Source organism: Marmota monax, unplaced genomic scaffold (genome assembly GCF_021218885.2).
Source record: "Marmota monax isolate L192 unplaced genomic scaffold, Marmota_monax_Labrador192_F-V1.1 WCK01_AAM20220418_F8-fsc00155, whole genome shotgun sequence".
Classification (NCBI taxonomy): Eukaryota; Metazoa; Chordata; class Mammalia; order Rodentia; family Sciuridae; genus Marmota; species Marmota monax.
Genome location: NW_026694554.1, coordinates 4,061,233 through 4,081,792, shown reverse-complemented (window position 1 = coordinate 4,081,792; position 20,560 = coordinate 4,061,233). Strand labels below are relative to the sequence as shown.

Below are 20,560 nucleotides of genomic sequence, written 5' to 3'. Positions count from 1 at the left end.
TGCAGATAACCAGATGTAATGAAAATAAATTGTAATGGGATGTGTGTGGATTTTACACGTAATTTCTCAAATGGGTTCTTGAGTAGACTTTTGGTTCACTTTTGATTATAATTTATTAATTAGTATACTCTTATAATCAGACCACATATTCTCACATAAACTATGGGTATGTACTTAGACCCTTCTAATAGGGATTCATTTAGGTATATCGTGGTATATTTGAGGTTTCACCTATTATGGAATCCTGTAGCATAGATCCCAAAATAATTTCTGGTGACATGTCATTGTATTGTGACAATTCTTGCTTAGTCGTGTCATCCACATATAGGAAAGTCCTCAAGATATTATTCACATTCTTTATTCTACCTCACATATTAATATGAAGTAGCTTTTTTAATGTATTTTTTAGGTGTGGTTGGACACAACACCTTTATTTATCTATCTATTTATTTGTTTGTTTGTTTATTTATTTATTTATTTATTTATTTATATGTGGTGCTGAGGATCCAACCCAGGGCCTCTAACATGCTAGGCCAGTGCTCTACTGCCGAGCTACAACCCTAGTCCCTGAAGTAGCTTTTTGCCATTGTTTTTGTTGCTCTTCATGTTTGTTCTATCTCCTGGTCTACAAGACACACCTTAACCTAGACATGTGCAGCAGGTTATAGCCCAGCAACTTAGCCTGAGGTTCACATTTGTTTTTGTTTAACAAATGAAAGATTTAACTTAAATATAAAGTCCAGAGCAATTACTGATTGAGACTTCTAGCTTCCAAGAGAGTTGGCCCTGTTTTTTTTGACATAAACAGCCAATTCAAAAACTAATTTTCTATTACAGCATCAGCAGTTTGGTATTAAAAAATACTTCTGAATACACTGGCTTGAGTTTGATAAATCTTGTAAGAAATTACATTGGTTCAGTGTATCAGTATTTATAGTTTTCATATTTTAGTTGCAGAGGTAGTATGCTGATGGATGAACCATGGATTAGGAGTCAGAAAACAGTTTTGGGATCTAATTATCTAATTTGGGATCTATGTTTTTTCTTTTTGGTACTAGGATTGAACCCAGGGGCACTTAACCACTGAGCCACATCCCCGGCCCTTTTTTGAATTTTATTTAGAGATAAGGTCTCATTGAGTTGCTTATGGCCTCACTCAGTGGCTGAGGATGGCTTTGAACTTGTGATCCTCCTTCCTCAGCCTCCAGAGCCTCTGGGATTACAGGCCTGTGCCACTGCACCCTGCCCTCCCAGCGCTTTTTCTTTTTTTTTTTTTTTTTTTTTTCATTTTGAGACAGAATCTTGCTAAGTTGCTTAGGGCCCCGCTCTAAATTGCTGAGGCTGGCCTCGAATTTTTGATCCTCGTGCCACTGTGCCTGGCAAAGTAGATGTATTCTTTTTTTTTAACATTTATTTTTTAGGTGTATTATTTACAATGCCTTTATTTTTATGTGGTGCTGAGGATCGAACCCGGGTCCTGCCCATGCTAGGCGAGCGCTCTACCACTGAGCCACAATCCCAGCCCCTAGATGTATTCTTTTGTTTGTTTGTTTGTAATGGGGATTGAACTCAGGGATAATGGACCACTGACCACATCCCCCAGCCCTATTTTGTATTTTATTTAGAGATAGTTGCTTGGCACCTCACTTTTGCTGAGACTGGCTTTGAACTCATGATCCTCCTGCCTCAGCCTCCCAAGATGCTGGAATTATAGGTGTGTGCCACCATGCCCAGTTACAAACATCCAATTCTTCTAAGCAATGTTGAGAGATAGATAAGGCAGGTATCCTTTTATCTGTTTTACAGAGGAGGAAAGGTAAACTGACAGGAGTTTTAGTACCTAACCTAAGATCAAAAGGGTAACAGGCCAGGCACAGTGGTTCACACCTGTAATCCCAGAACCTCAGGAGATTGATACAGAAGGATCATAAAATCAAAGCCAGCTTCGGCAACTTAGTGAGACCCTGTCTCAAAATAAAAAGCACCCCTAGGTTCAATCCCTCATATCAAAAAAAAGTCCACTTGATTTGGCTTTTTTTTGTTGTATACATTATGTGGTTCCTAAGTTGCACATTAATAAAAATAGAGTTATGGAATTAGAATTTAAAAGGCCTTAAGAGATCATGTGGTCCAGTATTTTCTTCATACAGTGTGTATAACCACCTGCAAAGTGGATTAATCTTCTGTTATCTCATTTAATCATTACAGAAACTCTTTCTGAATAGATAAGGGTAGTAGTTATTATCCCTATTTTATTGACAAGGAGACTTGAGTCTGAGAGAAGTTAAATAACTTCCCCAGAGTCGTGTATTGGAAGAATAGGGGTATCAAACTGAGATGCTGAATTCCTAGTCCACGTTTTCACTTCCATGCTACTTCATTAATAATACCACAACACTGCAGATACTACTGTTGTGCAGTGTTTGTAGCAATTAAATTGTTTTACTTTAGGAAAAACTGTCATCAAAGCTGGTCAGTTTTTTTTTTTCTTTTGTGTATGTACGTGGTGTTTATTTTGATATGCTGCTGTACAACATTAATTTCAATAATGTTTTACTTTGTATGTTTTACATATAGAACAACGTTAATTGTGATTGTTAACCCTGTTTACCTTGAATATTTTTCTTGAACTTTTGACTTAAAAATACTTTCCTTGATACATTGATTCTGTTAATTTTTTTTTCTTCCAAGAGCTTATACATTGTTTTTACTGTTTTTGCTTTCTTGTACTTTAAAAGTTTTACCTGCTGTTCTTCATTTGAGTTCTTTACCCTAGTCACAATTATTACAACTTTTCTGTTTCAGTACCTTATTGCTTCTGCTATAATAAATTCAAAAGCATGTTTGTAGCTCTTTTATTGTTTTTGACCTTAACTTTATAAATGCTGCTTTGGATTATTAAATTATTATTTTGAGATGTTCAAGTTCAAAAGGAGGTAATATTATTTAATAATGTTATATGAAATGTTACATGTAACAATGTGACTTCATATGTAATGTAATTTTATAGTGATGTTTGATTTTAACTCAGTGTAATTAAAAGTATCCTAAAAATGAGCAATAATAGAAATACATAGATACACCAAACAATGTCTCCAAACCCCTACTCTCCCTTCTTTCCCTGAGGTAAACACTTAACTGGCACATAACTTTTTTTCTGCATGAAAAACCATTTTTGCTTTAAAGTTGAAATGTGGAATTCCCTTAGGTGGGTTGCATGTGTTACTTTTTAAGTTTTTAATTTCTAGAACAGAACATGCTGCTCAGAGAGCATTTACAAGCAAACATTGTCTTTTTTTTTCTGATACTAGGGATGGAACCCAGGCCTTCAGCATGTTAGGCAAGCCCTCTACCACTGAGCTACATCCCCAGCTCTGCAAGCATTGTCTTTTTAAGTAATCTAAAATGAGAATTATGCCTCAGTTTTAAGATTACCTTTCCTTGGCAACCTTGAAATCCTGAACAAGTGAGGCAGTGGTTAATGTTTTGGTTTTGGTTCTTTTGTTTGTTTGCTGCTTTCTTTTGTGGAGAAATACTGGGGTTTAACTTTAGGGGTGCTTTACCACTGAGCCACGTCCCAACCCTTTATTTATTTATATATATATATATAATTTTTTTTGAGGCAGTCTCAGTAAGTCACTTAGGGCTTCACTGAAGTTGCTGAGGCTGGCCTCAAACTTGTGATCCTCCTGTTTTACCTCCCAAATTGCTGGAATTATAAGCATGTACCACTGTGCCTGGCTTCTTGTTTGTTTTTGATCAATTACAGATGGGATTATGTTTAAATGAACTAGCTTGAAAGTTGATTTGTCTGCCATAGAGTAGAGATTTGTCACTGGTCATAAAACTTTGGGCCAGTTACTTTGCTAAGTCTTAGTTTTCTCATTTGCAAAATAGGGTAATGACCCTAACCATATAACCAGGTTGTTTAGTTGTAAATAAAATATTGCAAAAAGTATTTAACAGACACTCTGATATGTATTAGTTATCAATTATAATATATGGTTGGGTCATTAAGAAAAGAAGCCTTTATTTGAAAATTACATTTTATTAGAGTAATAAAGACACATTTTGAAATTCTCAATCCACACTAGGTTAGAACAGCTGGTTGATAACTAGATTACATTACAAATAAATATGCTTCAGCAGACACCATTAGTGGAATTGGAAAAATAATAGGAACTCTCTAGGAACAGTATTCGTATGCACCACTTTTCGTCCTTGTTGTTTTGTGGTACTATGAATTAAACCCAGGGGTGCTCTACCACTGAGCTGCCTCTCTGAACTTTTTTTTTTATTTTTTATTTTGAGACAGGTTCTTTCAAAGTAGCCAAGGCTATCCTGGAACTTCCTATCCTCCTGCCTCAGCCTCCTAAGTTGCTGGGATTTCATGCATGTGCCACTACACTCAGCTAAAAATAATTTTGTATGTCATTTGTAATGGGAACTTTGATTAGCTTTCTGTGAAATGGATCTTAAAATAACCTTTCTATTAGTGATTCATTTATAGAGTAGATGACCACAAGACTGGAAGCAGCCAGGTACGTTGGTGCACACCTGTAATTGCAGAGACTCACGAGGCTGAGGCAGGAGGATCGTAAGTTCAAAGCAAGCCTCAGCAACTTAGCAAGGCCCTAACCAACTTAGTGAAACCCTGCCTGTCTTTAAATAAAAAAAGGGCTTGGAAAGTGGCTCAGTGTTAACACGCCACTGGGTTCAATCCCTGATTCCCCCCCTCAAAAAAAAAAAAAAAAAAAAGACTGGAAACAGATTGTGCGTCCATCTGAGTATAGGTTATTATTTATTGTAAATCTGGTTATTTAAGTAGTCAATGATTGATTATAGGAGAATAGTGAGATTCTTAAGTGTTGATCACTAGCTATAGTATTCTCTAAGTAAAACTGTTGTCACTCTATTGATGTTTTAAGCTTAGTTATATATTATGTATTCTTTTTACTAAATTGTTAATCAGTACTATCACTGGTGTTTCAAAAAATGTGCAAGACTGAATTCTTAGTCCTTGCTAATTCTCAGTCTTATTTAAACCCTGTTGACTAGATGTAAAAAAGAAAAGCAATTTAGGTTTCATTGCATGATTGGTTTCTTTTCTGCAAAAAGAGATAATTTATATTGTTGTGTCAGATGTTGAAAAGTTGTGGTGTGCTTTTCTTTCTTTAAATACTCTTTGGAAAATGGGACCCACTTCGTTTAGGTCTGTGACTATAAAGTTCAGCATCATGGTGGGAATTTAGTAGTTTTCTTGTTGTCTGTTAAGTGAACATTTGCAATTCATTTGCTACACATTTATATTTTCTTGGCAGTGTGTGGTGGGTTTTTTCGTATACCTTTATTTTTTAAAAAAAATATTTTTTTTAGGTGTAGATGGACACAACACATTGCCTTTATTTTTATGTGGTGCTGAGGATCGAACCTGGGTCCTGCACATGCTAGGTGACTGCTTTACCACTGAGTCACAACCCCAGCCTCAGTTTTTTTTTTTTAATTTTCAAACAAGATTTTTTGTTTTTAGTACTGGGGATTGAGCCCAGGGGTGCTTTGTCACTGATATACATTTCCAACCCTTTGTTTATTTTTATTTTGAAACAGGGTCTCCCTCAGTTGCTTAGGGCTTCACTAAATCACCGAGACTGGCCTCAGACTTGGCAATCCTCCTGCCTCAGCCTTCTGAGTTGTTGGGATTTGGAGGAATACATATTAAAATCTTGATAGAATGCTTATATTTTATACCTGACTGTCTTCAAAGGATTTAAGACTATTTACCACTAATGATTGGAAGCTTAATAAAAAGATAGTTTTATTTAGAGGACTTGTCAAACTAGAATCTGTTTAATCCAAATAGGTGCTTGTGAGATAAGAGGTTATTTTAGCAATAATTATACTACAACTCTAAGAATTACCAAAGTGTTATTTAGTGAGATGTAAAATAATTAATTCATTTCCAAAAGTACATTTCAAAGATCTGGAATAAAATAGAGCTTCTCTCAAACTTTTTTAAAATATTTTATTCCCTAGTTTTAGGTGGACACAGTATCTTTATTTTATTTTTGTGGTGCTGAGGATCAAACCCAGTACCTCATGCATGGTAGGCAAGCATTCTACCACTGAACCACAACCCAGCCCTCTCAAACTTTTTTAAAAAATATTTTTAGTTGTAGATGGACACAGCACCTTTATATATGTATGTATGTGTGTGTGTGTGTGTATATATATATATATATATATATATACATATTTTTTTTTTTTTTTGCTGAGAATTGAATCCAGTGCCTCACAAGTGCTAGGCAAGTACTCTACCACCAAGCCACAACCCCAGCCCCTCAAACTTTTCTTTTTTCTTTTTTTTTTTTTTTTTTTTGGTGGTTCTGGGGATAGAACCCAAGGCCTTGTGCATGTAAGGCAAACACTATACAGACTGAGCTAATCCCTACCCCCCATCCCACCCCCTAACTCTAAATTAGTAATTTAACACTTTTTTGGTACTATGGATTGAACCCAGGGGCACTTTACCACTGAGTCACATCCCCAGCTCTTTTTATTTTTTTGAGATAGGGTTTCACTTAAGTTGCTTAGGGCCTTGCTAAATTGTTGAGGTTGGCCTTGAACTTCTAATCCTCTTGTCTCAGCCTCAGGAGTTGGTGGTATTACAGATGTGCACCATCATGCCTGGCTGTGATTTAACACTTTCTTATTCCTGTTTCTATCCCAACACCTAATAGGATATAGTAGTGCTTAGTAAACACTCATTCCTTTTTTTCCCCCCTTGGTACTGGGGATTAAACTCAGGGCCTTTTGCATGCTAGGCAAGCACTCTATCACTAAGCCAAATCCTACATAGTCCTTTTATTTTTATTTTGGGACAGTTTATGACTGATTTGTCCATGTTGACCTTGAACTTTTTGATCCTCTTCCCTTAGCCTCCCACGTAGCTAGGATTACAGGGTGCTTACTGTCTGCATATTTGGATAGACACCTCGGTGATATAGAAATCTCTTAGTCCTTGCTCCTAAGGTGTTTATGTTCTAGTAGGTTCTTGAAATTATTAATGTGTAGCTGGGCACATGTAATCCCAGTGACTTGGGAGAATGAAACAGGAGTATTGCAGTTTCGAGGTCAGCTATGGCAATTTAGCAAGACCCTTATCTCTAAGTAAAACTTATAAAGAACTGGGAATGTGGCTCCATGTTAAAATGCCACTGGGTTCAATCCCCAGTAAACCTCCCCCCCCCTGCAAAGTAAGAAGGTAGTAGTTTGTGATTAACAGTTTTTGTTTGGTTGTAGTGCTAGGGATTCGAACCTAGGGGCTTATGCAGCATAGGCTAGTGCTCTACCACTGAGCTACACCCAGCCCCTTAGCATTTTTTTTTAAGAGACAGAGAGAGAGAGAATTTTAATATTTATTTTTTAGTTTTCGGTGAACACAACATCTTTGGTTTTTTTGTATGTGGTGCTGAGGATCGAACCCGGGCAGCACGCATGCCAGGCGAGCGCGCTACCGCTTGAGCCACATCCCCAGCCCCCCTTAGCATTTTTTTGAAAAAAGATACAATGGAAGATAATTAGTGTATCATGCATGGTAATGATTATGTAGATATTGTTTCAAGTACATACATTTATGTGCAGGAGATTATAATATATATATTTCTTGCCATGTGTGGTGGTACTGGGGAGGCTCAGGTAGGAGGAACACAGGTTCAAGGACAGCCTGGACAACTTAGGGAGACCCTGTCTCAAAATAAATTTAGAAAGGGCTGGAGATGTGGGGCTGGGGTTGTGTGGCTCAGTGGTAGCACTTGCCTACCATGCACGGTCCTGGGTTCAATCACTAGCACTGCAGGTAGATAGATTGATTTCTTTTTTTAAAATTTATATTTTAGTTGTAGTTGGACACAATATCTTTTTATATATATAATTTATTTTTTAGTTGTAGTTGGACACAATACCTTTATTTGTTTATTTTTATGTGGTACTGAGGATCGAACCCAGGGACTCGCATGTGCTAGGCAAGCGCTCTACTGCTGAGTCACAACCCCAGCCCCACAATATCTTTATTTTTTATGTGGTGCTGAGGATTGAACCCTGGGCCTCACACATGCTAGGCGAGTGCTCTACCGCTGAGCCACAATCCCAGCCCCGAGATTGATTTCTTTTTAAAATTTTTATTTGTTCTTTTTAGTTATACATGACAGTATAAATAAATTTCTTAATGTGGCTTGAAGTTAAAGTTTTGGAAGCTACTGTTTTTGGCACACATGACTGCTTCAAACAAACCTTGTTCAAAAGCAAGGAAAGAGTGCTTAGATCATAGGGTTGTGTGGTAAGCTTTTTAACCGTAAGACTAAAATGTTAAGATGGGGTCTTGGATGTCATGTTAACAAGTGTGGTGATGGGGAAGATGGAAAGGGTTTTTTTTTGGATAAGGCAAATATTTTAAGTCTTTTGTTCCTAGTTGTGGTTGGACACAATACCTTTATTTAATTAATTTATTTTTATGTGGTGCTGAGGATCAAACCCAGGGCCTCGCACGTGCTAGGCAAGTGCTCTACCGCTGAGCCACAACCCCAGCCCCTATTTTAAGTTTTTTGAATGATGTATTTACTTGGTTTAAAGCCCCAAGGTTTTACAGAGCATGTATTGAAAAGTCTTATTTCCAACCCATCTACTAATTCCTTAGCTAGTTACCGTCTTTAGTAATATTATTAGTGTCTTCTTTTTTTTCCTCATAATATTGGGAATTGAACCCAAATCCTCATACATGCTGTGTAAACACTGTACCACTGAGCCCCATCCCCAGCACATTATTAGTTTTTTGATCATCTTTCTAGAGATGTTTTATCTATATAAAAACTACTGCCATATCTGTACCCTTTTTTTCTGTTTTAGCATAAATGATAGTAGATAATGAACCACTATTCTGTCCTTAGCTTTTTGCTTGTACCAATTAGGAGCTTTGTTCATAACAGTACATGAAGATTACTTGATGGATGATTATTGAGGAAGGAAAATTATTAGATTTGCTCTACATTTTAAGTAGCCTCCAAAGCTGAATTAGAGAAGCAGTGTTCCCTTTGAAATTCACCTTCAAAATTCACCTGCCTTTCTTGAATCAAACCTTTTTTGCAGTGTTGAGATTGGAGTGCAAGGCCTCATGCATCTTAGGCATGTGTTCTACTACTGAGCCATACCCATTTCCCACGTCAAACTTCTAAAACTACCTTTCAGCTAAACCCAGATGAAGCTATATGCACATAAAGTCCAGCTTAATTCTCACTCTTCCCTTTAGCTCTTTATCCATTTCCTTCTGAGTCTTTAGGACTCTGCCAGTTTTCCTGACTTTCTGTCTTAAGTCTGGGTTAGAAGCACCATCTCTCTGCATAACTCCACTATAGCACCTGGCATACTCTGTTGGAATTAACATGTTTTCTGGTTTTATAAGAAGTCCCTTTTATATGTGGGACATATTGTTAATTGTTGTAGATATGTGCTTTTTTTTTAATAGTTAATGTATTCGCTTGGTCCACAGCCTAAAAAGTAATGAAAAATTTATAGATACATGTGAAGGGAAAGTAAGAAAGCAAGAGATAGGCGAGCGAGAAATGAAGGATGGAGACCAGGTAGAGATCCACATGAAAGTTTGTCAAAGCTGACAAATAAAGGTCATCTCTCTATAGAGTGGAGAGAGGCGCCCAAGATGTTCAGATGTTCAGCTTTTGTCGGGTAGGGGGTTTGGAGTTGTAGTGGTGGCACTATGGATAAGCTGGGGGGGGGGTGCTTGCATCAGAGCTAGGTGGGTGGGGAATAGCATAGGATTGGCTTAGGTAGATGGCACCATGGGGCTTTCCAGGGTCAAGGGTAGTGTCCTTCTGGGATTAGCTTAGGTTTATGGTACCATGGGGTAGGTCACTAATGGGGGTGGGGGGAATTCTTAGAAAAAGTACACTGGTTAACATTTAAGATGGCTGCTCAAATGTTAAATCAATACCCTATATTCCTCCCTTTTTGTTTGTTATTGGGGACCTTAAGGGACAGGGGCATAGATCAATCTTCTGTAGCTTCTTCCTGATGGGAAGGGGCAGCATCTGGACCCTTGTTAGGGGTGCGGGATGTTATTGAGGTAATAGGGTCAGGAGGTGGTGGTGATGCTGACCCTGGATAGACCAATTTTGGTGAAGGGTTGGTAGTTCTGTAACAGAAGCTGGTTCACAGTGTGGTGAGAGATTTTTTGAGTCTGGTCTGGAACAATGTAATGACGCAGAGGGCAAGCATTCTCAGAAGGCCTATGATAAGGGGAAGGGTCAGGAAAGGAAGTGCCCACCTAAGAAGGGGGTTATTTAGCTGCCATCCTCCAACAGAGGAGAGCTGTTGTTTCCAATATTTAAGGTCCTGCTGGAGTTGTTTTATCTTGTCTTTGACTATATCAGCATTGATTGACAGCATTCCTCCTGTAGGTATAGACGAAGTCCACCTTTCTCTGCTGTTAATAGGTCCAGTCCATGGTGGTTTTGTAGGACCTCAGAGGCTAAGGAGTCCAGTTGATTCTGGAGGGTTAATATAGATTCAGGTACTTGTTGGATATCCCCTATCAGCTGATTGGAGAGCTGATGAAAATAGATAATGGGTGTGGTTATTCCTGTGGCTAGGCCTGCCATAACCCCAGGGCAGCTAGTAGGGAAACAAATTGAATACCCCATTTGTGTCAAGGGCTCACATTAGTAGGGCCTTACCAAGGAGCTCTTCAGGCCTAGAAGACCTGCTATTAAATGAGAGAAGCCAATAATCTCTCATTAGGAGGTGTGAGGGCTGAGGCTTTGTACCATAATAAGGCCAGAGTGGACAAGGCCTTTATTTGGGAATGTAAATCTTTAACATCCCAGAGTTATCAGGAATGTAAACACAACAGTTAACTTTTAATGTTTGTAGGCCTTGAACTAAAAACTTCTGACTTGGCAGTTTCACTTGATAGTTATTAGACATTCCTTCCTAAGAATCTCTCTTTTGTAGTCGCTAGTCTTAATTATTTTGGGGGGCTAACACAAATGTATGTCCTAAGTTATATACTAAACTATTATTTTTTTAAATGCCCAGGAATGGCTGTGTTTTGATTTTAACTGTTTTTGCTAGGTGTTTAAGATGAAGCAGGTCAAACTGACTTTTGTTTCTGTCTGCTGTTAAAGAGTCATTTAGAAGTCACTCTTGGAGAACTTGAGCAGATTTTTAGCTCTGCTAATGCCATTTGCGCTAGGATGGGTTCAGGTCTTACTGACCATGTGGTTTTCCTTGGAATCATTAGGGATGTCTCCCTTCTCCAATGACCCTCCTCTTCATAGCAAGTGCACCGATTGGCTTTCTGTTTTCCAGGGACCTTACTAATCTCTCCGATCGGAAGGTTATATGGCCCAGAGTTACAAAGCTTTTTAGAGGAGTTCCCTGTTCTATGGATTCAGACTGACTCATGGAGGGCAAGAGCCAAACATTGGTTTTCTTGGCCCTTTTAATTTAACTTTAATCTTTAAATCTTCGTCTTAAACATCTAGCAAATCAGTTTCACCAGTCTTAAACTGAGAGTACTGGGCTTTAACTTTAATGTCCACAACCCGACAGTCATTTGCCCTTTTTATTAATTGGGATCTGAATTATACTATCTAGGTGATAGCTTATTATATTAAATTAACCCAGGTTGTGTGTTCTTGAAGTAATACCTCTTCAAAACAGTAACAGGCAACATTTAGACAGTTTATAAGGAAAATACAAAATAAAATTAACAAGAGTAAAAACATTACAGTATTCCAAAATAGCAGTGTTGTTTAACCACAGTTGTATAGTCCTTAATTCTTTCAAGATTACTTGCTCAAAAAAAAAAAAAAAAAACTTAATGTTATGGGTAAATTAATGTTTTAAGAAATCCTTGTCCTTTTAACACATAGATTAAACTTTGGTTTATATCAGTATATTAACATTTGGCTTTATGGAAAAAAAACCTTAAATAGCCTTGACTGATTGTTTCATATACATATATAACTAACTTAGATAGACCTTCTTTATCACATATTTAAACCCTCTTATTTACTTCATCACTTAAGGACTTTCTTATCTAGAAACACTTTCTTTTCCTTCTATTAAATATGGCTTCCATACCTAGAACCTTCTAATTTCTTTTCTCCATCTGTTAACCCTCTTTTCTGTTCACATTCTGAAACAATCCCTGTAAAATTCTGAATTTAGATAAGTTATTTCATTTTAATAAAAAGAAATACTTTGTTATTTACAGTACTCTTAATTGGAGCAATTAAAACTTTTGGGCCTTTGTATACAGAAATCTTCTATAAATCTTTGTATAGAGAATCACATCTGTTTACCATTTCATGAAAACACAATATTCAAGTATATAGAATTATACCTGTTGGGACTTTAAATTTTCAGTAATCTTTTTCCAGTAATGACAAAGCAACTTTAATTCCCCCCCACTTTTTTCATTTACCAATTTATAAAAACATCAATAATGTTACCCAATGGAATGCAAGGAGTTAAGGGTACTTGATGGTATACTTAACAGTTAGCATTTTAACCTTGTAAGTTAATCAGATATCTAACAAACACATTGATGAGTAATCCCATGTCAAATCTACTTCACTTATTTTTACCAAGATAGCAGACAAGTGTATTGAACAGTATTAGTCATTTCTTCCATGTTGAAGAAAAGTCCTAGAAACAATGGGTATTAGACATTTTATAGACATCAACATTTTATTCTTTGACCACCTAGAGAGACTTGTGAGTTAAGTTTAATTTTAAAGACATCTTTACTTTCATCTCTTTACCCAATTTAGATTGAACCTTCTTAAATCATGTGAATTAAATGTATTTGGATCCATTTTTTAAATTTATGAGCATTCACTTTCAGTTTGCCAATCTTGATGTCATATACATGACATGGACACATTCACATAAGGACAGATAACGCAATACACAGTGTGCACACATACAAAAGTAAGGGCGTTGTAGCTTTTTGCAGGTGAATCTCCATTGCAATGTTACAGATGTTTAAAAACTCCAAAGTTGAGTAAAAAATAGGACTGATAGGAAACCAAAAACCAAGAGTACCCTGAAGGATTGGAAGTGAAGGATCCCAGCCTCCTTTCGATTTGAGAGTAGTCACTAAGGGAGAAAGGAACGTGTACCCTGGCAACTTCCTCCAACCTTGCTACTTAATCAAAGGGAAGCAGAGGTGCAGGGTGGGTATAGGGGGCCATGCAAGAGCAAGTAGCGGTTGGACTGAAAGTAGGTGAGGGAGGTCCCAGAAAAGTCAGAGCAGAAAGTGGAGAATGGTAGGGAGGGAGTTGGCCAGTGGGGTTGAAGTCTATGGTTTCAGGGAGGGTCCTGAGGTCGAGAAGAGAGGGTTTAAGAGCTAGCAGAACCTAGGCCAGAGAACAGGAAGAGCAGAAGGATGATTTGTAAGGAAGGAAAGAGAAGGTCTGAGGATAGGGGATCTGTTTCCATTTTCCTGAAGGTGTATAATAGTTGAAAAGATCCCTAATAATATTGGGATCTAGAGTGCCCTTAAGCGACCATTTAAAGTCATTATCCAAAGGATATTGAGACCAGATCTAATTGCACAAGCAGATAAGTTTTTGGGGCTTTAGGTCCGGGGTAAGAGAGACCCTAGGTTAGCAAGGAGGCAGCCTAGGGGACTATGGGAGGGAATGGACGAGGAATTGCCCATATTGAGATGTAGGAGGTGAGTTTAGGGTAGGGTGTCCTCAGTCTCTAGTATCACCTAGTCAGAGAACAGTTACACTCAGGGGTCTTCACCATAGAGGCACTTGGGCACCTGGTTTTGACTACATAGTAGGGACAAAAGCCCGTAGAGATTAACCCAAGGCCTACAGGTAGTCTTGCCAGGAACAACTCCCAATCACCCTCTTTTTTTTTTTCCCCAAAACCCACAACCCAAATAAAAGACCACCTATAGATGCCATTGACAGTGGGGATGAAAAGTGAAAGCTGTGCCTGGGGGTGCCCCCAACCACATGGTAACCCTGGGAATGCCAGACTATCCACAGTCATTTCCTGGGATCACCGTAGGTCATTTAGGTCAACCAGAGACAGGGATCTTATCTGATTTGTCTGGTGGTGGGTGCAGAGAGGGTGTTTGGCTGAATGGAGGGCCTGATCCCACGATGGATTTCAGATCGGGGCCTGGGGATGCTCAGTGACCCTCGAAGAGGGGAACAGACACGCCGGGGAACCTGATCCTGGGTTTTAGCACCAATGAAAGGAAAGCGAGGAACAAGAAAAATGGAGACTAGGCAGAGATCCACACAAAGGTTTATTTGTCAAAGCTGACAAATAAAGGCCATCCCTCTATGGAGTGGAGGAAGGCACTCAAGATATTCGGATGTTCAATTTTTGTGGGGTAGGGTTTTGGAGTTGTAGCAGTAGTGCTATGGGATAGGCGGGGGTGGGGGGTGCTTGCATCAGAGCTACGTGGGTGGGGAATAGCATGAGATTGGCTTTGGTAGATGGTACCTTGGGGCATTCCAGGGTCAAGGGGTCGTGTCCTTCTGGAATTGGCTTAGGGTTATGGTACCATGGGATAGATCACTAATGGGGGTGGGGGAAATTGGGGTAAGAGGAAGTACAGGAAAGTGAAATTTATCTCATAAGATGGTGGTTAACATTTAAGATGGCTGCTCAAATGTTAAATCAATACCCTATAACATGTTCATGTGATTGTTTTCTTTTATGTAGAGTCAAGTAGAGAGAGGATATACACAAAAAGATGCATAGTACTGACTTATTAACAAGTCAGTGAGGTATGATTGGTGGAGTTTTATGTGAGTCACTGGCAGCTGATGCAGTTAAGATTATTGGAAGAAGTGGGACCTAGTTGAGTGGTAAGGAAATACAGTCTTGTTTGAGGAGATAAATAGATATATCGAGAACTGTTTTATGGGAGAAAGGCAAACACAGCAGAAGGAAATGAGATAAATAAGATTTGGAGAAGTACCTGAAGTGGGAAAAGTGGAGAAGATGAGGTATGCACTAAGTCATATGACAAAATCTAAGCTTGGAAATGAGAAATGCTGAGAAAATGAATCAGTAATTCAAAAGGAACAGAAATACAATGAGAGGAATAACGAGGGAGGAAGAGGGAAAGTACATAGAGGACCTGTATGAGTAGGGAGGCTCTTTAAATAAACATACCCTTAGGCATTTGTGGCCTAACCCCAGGTCTTGTGGAATGTGGCCAGAGGAGACTGGCTTTCCTGTTCCTCCATGGCTGCTGAATCTAATTGGGTTGCTGTTTCCTGGTAAGATGTGGTGACTTCTCTCCTGTGGTATAAGTGGGTTCCTTTAAGCTTTCTTTTCATTTGCTAATATATTTACTTACCTGCATAATTGGGAATGTGACTACCTAGTACATATTTTTAAAGTTCCACTCTAACCAACAAAACTTGGATGCTCCCCTGAAGTCCATCTTAATGGATTTTTTTTTTTTCTGTTGTGGTGAGAAAGGAATCTTGGTGTTACACATAAGTCATCACCAGTTACAATTGTAGATTATTATATCAGAGTTCACTAGTTTTACCATGCTTTTTATGCTTATACTAGGAATTGATCTCAGGAATGTTCTACCACTGAGCTACATCCCCAGCCCTGTTTAAAGTTTATTTTTAAGTGGGGTCTCACTGAATTAACCAGGGTGGCCCCAAACTGCAAATCCTCCTGCTTCAGCCCCCTCCCCCCAGTAGCTGGGATGACAGGCATATGCCACTATACTCAGTGGAGTCAACCATCAAGCCACAACCCCAGCTCTGTTTTGTATTTTATTTAGAGTCAGGGTCTCACTGAGCTGCTTAGCAACCACTGTTGGTGAGGCTGGTTTTGAACTCTCCATCGTGTTTGCCCCTGAACCTAGCCCCAGCTCTTTTTTATATTTTATTAGAGACAAGGTCTCGCTGAGTTGCTTAGGGCCTTGCTAAATTGCTGAGGCTGGGTGTAAACTTATGATCCTCCTGTCTCAGCTTCCCGAGTTGCTGGAATTACAGGCGTGCGCCACTGCACCTGGCTCTAAAGTCTTTTGATATACATAAGAAGCTTGTCCTTTTGGGATCTGAGTATAATATAGTCTGATTCAAATATTAGTATAAAGTGAAAATGCAGTCTTTTCCTTTGTAATTGTTTATTCAGTTTGCAAATTTTAAAACCTCTGTATTTAACTATTCTTTTAAAAATTTTTTTAGTTATACATGGGCACAATATCTTTATTTAGTTTATTTTGATGTAGTGCTGAGGATCGAACCCAGTGCCTCACATGTGTGAGGGAAGCTCTCTGCACTGAGCCACAACCCCAGCCCTGTTTATTTAACTATTCTTGAACAGAAAAGTTGGACAAAATTCCTTGGTATTTAATTATGTCATATTCATTTTAATACTGCTAGCAGTAATGACTGCTTTATTCTGTTGAGAAAACCAATAAAGTATAAATGAGTTTTAATTCAGTTATATTAGGAGTACCTAAGCCATCTATCATTTTTTTGTTTGTTTTTGATACTGGGGATTGAACCCAGGTTCACTTTACCACTGAGCTACATCCTCAGCTCCTTTTTTATATTATTTTGAGACAGGTTCTCACTAACTTCCTGAGGCTGGCTTTGAACGTGCTATCCTCTTGCCTTAGGCCTCTTGAGTTGCTGGGATTACAGGCATATGACACCTAGCCCAGCACAACTATAATGTTTTAAATTTAAAATGGAATCTGGGGGTCTGGGTCTGGGGCTCAGTGGTAGCACACATGCCTGGTATGTGTGAGGCACTGGGTTCAATTCTCAGCACCATGTGTTAAAAAATAAAGATCTATCAGGAACTAAAAAATATTTTAAAAATAAATAAATTGGAAACTGGGTGTTTGTGGCTCACGCTGTAGCTCAATCCCAGCGATTCAACCCTGGAAACTGAGGCAGGAGGATTACAAGTTTGGGGCCAGCCTGGACAATTTAGGGAGAATATGTCTAATAAAAAGGGGTGGAATGTAGCCTAGTGGTCAAGTGCCCTTGGGTTCAATCCCTAGTACCATAAGAAAAAAACATGGAGTTTTATTTGTAAAAATGATTAACATTTTAGAGAACAGGACAATGTTTATTTTTTTAGTACCAGGGATTGAACCCAGGGGCATTTTACCACTGAAAATCCCAGTCCCTTTTTATTTTGAGAAAGGGTCTTGCTAAATTGTTTAAGGCTTTGCTAAATTGACGAGACTGGCTTTGAATTTAGGATTCTCCTACCTCAACCTCCTGAGCGGCTTATAGACATGTGCCACTGTGCCTGGCCAGAACAAGACAGTTTTCATATCTAGCAGTGGTACAAATTTGATGTCCTTTCAGGGTAGAATTTGGCTTTATCCCTTTCATTCTTTTTTTTTTTTAGAGAGAGAGAGAGAATTTTAATATTTATTTTTTAGTTTTCAGCGGACACAACATCTTTGTTTGTATGTTGTGCTGAGGATCGAACCTGGGCCACATGCATGCCAGGCGAGCGCGCTACTGCTTGAGCCACATCCCCAGCCCGATCCCTTCCATTCTTAACCTATACAACTATAATAAATATATTAATTTGTTTTTTATTTTGATACAGTATGTTGGTTATAAAAAAATTCACCATCCACATTAATATGTTTTGTCTTTTTACCTCATGTCTTAAATGGATAAATAATCCCTCTTAATAAGCTGACAGAGTAGAAATAACAAAATAATAAGAATTTCATATAAATAATTGAGAAACATTCCCAATGCTCTCTAACAAAGTGTGTGTTTATTCTTTTAGGCTGTAGAAAATCTCTGTTCTTACAAGATTTCTGCAAACTTGTACAAACAGCTGAGACAGATTTGTGAAGATCATATCAAAGCACAGATTTATCAATTCAGAGAATATCCTTTTAAAAACAAAAAATCCTAAATTTTTTTCTTCTTCCTTCCTGTCCCTTACTGTTTAACCCAGCTTAAAGTGGAATGCTTATGACTTCTAGATTCATTATTTTTGTCCTCCTGTGTTTCTATAGGAAGAAACAAAATTTTAACTATTCAGCTTTAATTAGATCCAAATCTACATATGGTATTCATGTAAATAAAATTCTTTATGTCTTTACCATTTTTGTCCTAACGAATTTCCATTAGAGGAAAGATGATTTAAGGGAAATCATAGACTAAAAACATGATGCTCATTTATGTTTAAGATTTGTTTTTAAAGGTGTATTTTAGTGGGATTAAGATTTTTTCTGTGGCTTAAGAAATAACATTTTGTTCTATATTAAGTACTCTTTGATTTCATTTACTATCTATTAAGTACTGTTTGGTTTCATTTGCACTTCATATTTAAAACAAATGCACATTCACATTGTACGTATTACTTGTGTTAAACCCTTAACATATATCTCACGGATTCATTGGATAGTGTTCTTTTTCTAAAGAAGATTGACAGATGCTGGCAGAATCATTGTAGGCAAATGGTGAGTTGAGAAAAGTATTACATTTCAGCTAAACATCGTAGTTTACACATTTCTTTGCATATAGGAGTGTTAGTTTTAAAAATTTTGTAATAGGGAGACAATCTCAATTGCTCTTTTTCTGAGTTAGAAACAAATTTTTTAAATTTTAAAACTCTGAATTACAGGTAAATCAGCATTTTTTTGAGATGTTGATGAACCTTTATTTTATTCATTTATTTATATGTGATGCTGAGAATCGAACCCAGGACCTCACATATGCTAGGCAAATACTCTACCACTGAGCCACAACTCCAGCCCATAAACCAGCATTTTTAGAGTCCTATTTATTTTTTGTCACACTGAAGGGTATTATTTTCCCTTCTCCCTAGTCTGGCATTAGTTTTTTTTTTTTTTTAATGCATATATTTTTTAGTTATAGATGGACATAGTACCTTTTTAATTATTTTTATGTGGTGCTGAGGATCAAACCCAGTGCCTTACACATGCTAGGCAATTGCTCTACAACTAAGCTATAACCCCAGCCCCTAGTATTACTTTTATTCCTTACATTCTGTAAATTAAAATCTTAAAAGTCCATCAACCCACCACACCTAGACTGATACAGGTAGAATTTAAGGTAGCTTCACCCCCACCATTGTTATTAAGGAAGACTTGAGTGCTTGATTCCATTTCTATTTTCAATTACTTCTCATGTAGCAAAGAAGTCAAAGGACCATTGTAAGTATCTCTTTTTTAGCAACCACAGCAAGGATTAAGAAAATAGAATGGTTTGATGAAAATGGTATGGACATAATCTCAGGTAGATATGTTCAATCCTAATAGTCTATAATCTAGTATAAAAACCTTCAGTTTTATTATTTTATTGAGCAAAGATTTCAATTTTACAAAATATAAAAGTTGTTTGATTTATCTTTTTCATTGACAGATCATGATCAGGAGCATTTTTTTGTTTCTGGATAGAACTTATGTTCTTCAGAATTCAATGCTACCTTCTATTTGGTAAGGATACCAGAAAAATGTAATGTAGATTTGTTACAATTCATGGTATAAATCTTAATTATACTACTGAAAGATAGCGAGTAGTGCTGTGACTGTTCTCTTAAAAATGCCCATTTGGCTTCTAGCCTTTTATTTATAGGAAGTTAAATTATATTTTGCCTGTCACTAATGTTGAAGATAGGTAACTTTCCCTGAGCATATATTAATATATGAAGATGATTTTTATTAAGTAAGAAGATTAAAGTTTGCTCTGGAATATTAATGAGTGAATCATGTTTGCTACTTATCATCAAGTGTTTACTCATTTTAAACAATATTATGGAAAAGTCCATGAATACATAAAAATAGAATAGTATAATGAACTCTTTCCCCTCCCATGTGCCTAGCATATAAACAGCAATATCAGAGTACACTGAGTTTGGAGTACTGAAGCCAGTTAATAAGTGAGTAAATAAGCTTTCAGTACCAGTCAGTGAAAATTATTTTGTCTTTGAGCTAATTTTATTTCTTGCTTTGACCAAGGAAGTAATCCACTAGAGGAAGTAGTACAACAAAACTTAATTATGGGGAAAGACAAGCATTGAGCTTTAGTTCTCATTAAAGAGAAAATGAGTGTCCTTGTATGCTTTAATCTAAATGTTGTTCAAAAAAACTGTGTGGATGTTATCTTTTTACAATTGCTACTTCAAATCCTAGAACCATAATTAACATGGGTAACATGTTAAGCAAGTGTCTTCAGAAGTGGTCTTGTCATTTAACCCAGATTATATGTTTTTTATTTTAGGGACATGGGACTGGAGTTATTTAGGGCTCATATTATAAGTGATCAGAAAGTCCAAAATAAGACAATTGATGGCATTCTTCTCTTGATCGAGAGAGAAAGAAATGGTGAAGCAATTGATAGAAGTTTACTCCGAAGCCTTTTAAGTATGCTCTCTGATTTGCAAGTAAGTTACTTTACTACCTACAGAGCTGATTGCTATCCCTAGTTTGATGTTTTGTTTTTGTTTTTGTTTTAAAAAACATTCATAGTACTGT

At 37.4% G+C, this 20,560-nt stretch overlaps 1 protein-coding gene across 2 annotated transcripts in view; it reads left to right on the top strand.

Moving 5' to 3' along the window:
- Nucleotides 1-20,560, top strand: part of Cul4b (cullin 4B) — a 45,674-nt gene that overhangs the window by 3,586 nt on the left and 21,528 nt on the right. For both annotated transcript variants that reach the window (XM_046420928.1, XM_046420927.1), the window contains exons 4-7: nucleotides 17,842-17,945; nucleotides 18,454-18,523; nucleotides 19,449-19,522; nucleotides 20,307-20,469. In XM_046420928.1, coding sequence (XP_046276884.1) covers nucleotides 17,842-17,945; nucleotides 18,454-18,523; nucleotides 19,449-19,522; nucleotides 20,307-20,469 — 411 coding nt within the window. The remainder of the gene's footprint in view (nucleotides 1-17,841; nucleotides 17,946-18,453; nucleotides 18,524-19,448; nucleotides 19,523-20,306; nucleotides 20,470-20,560) is intronic.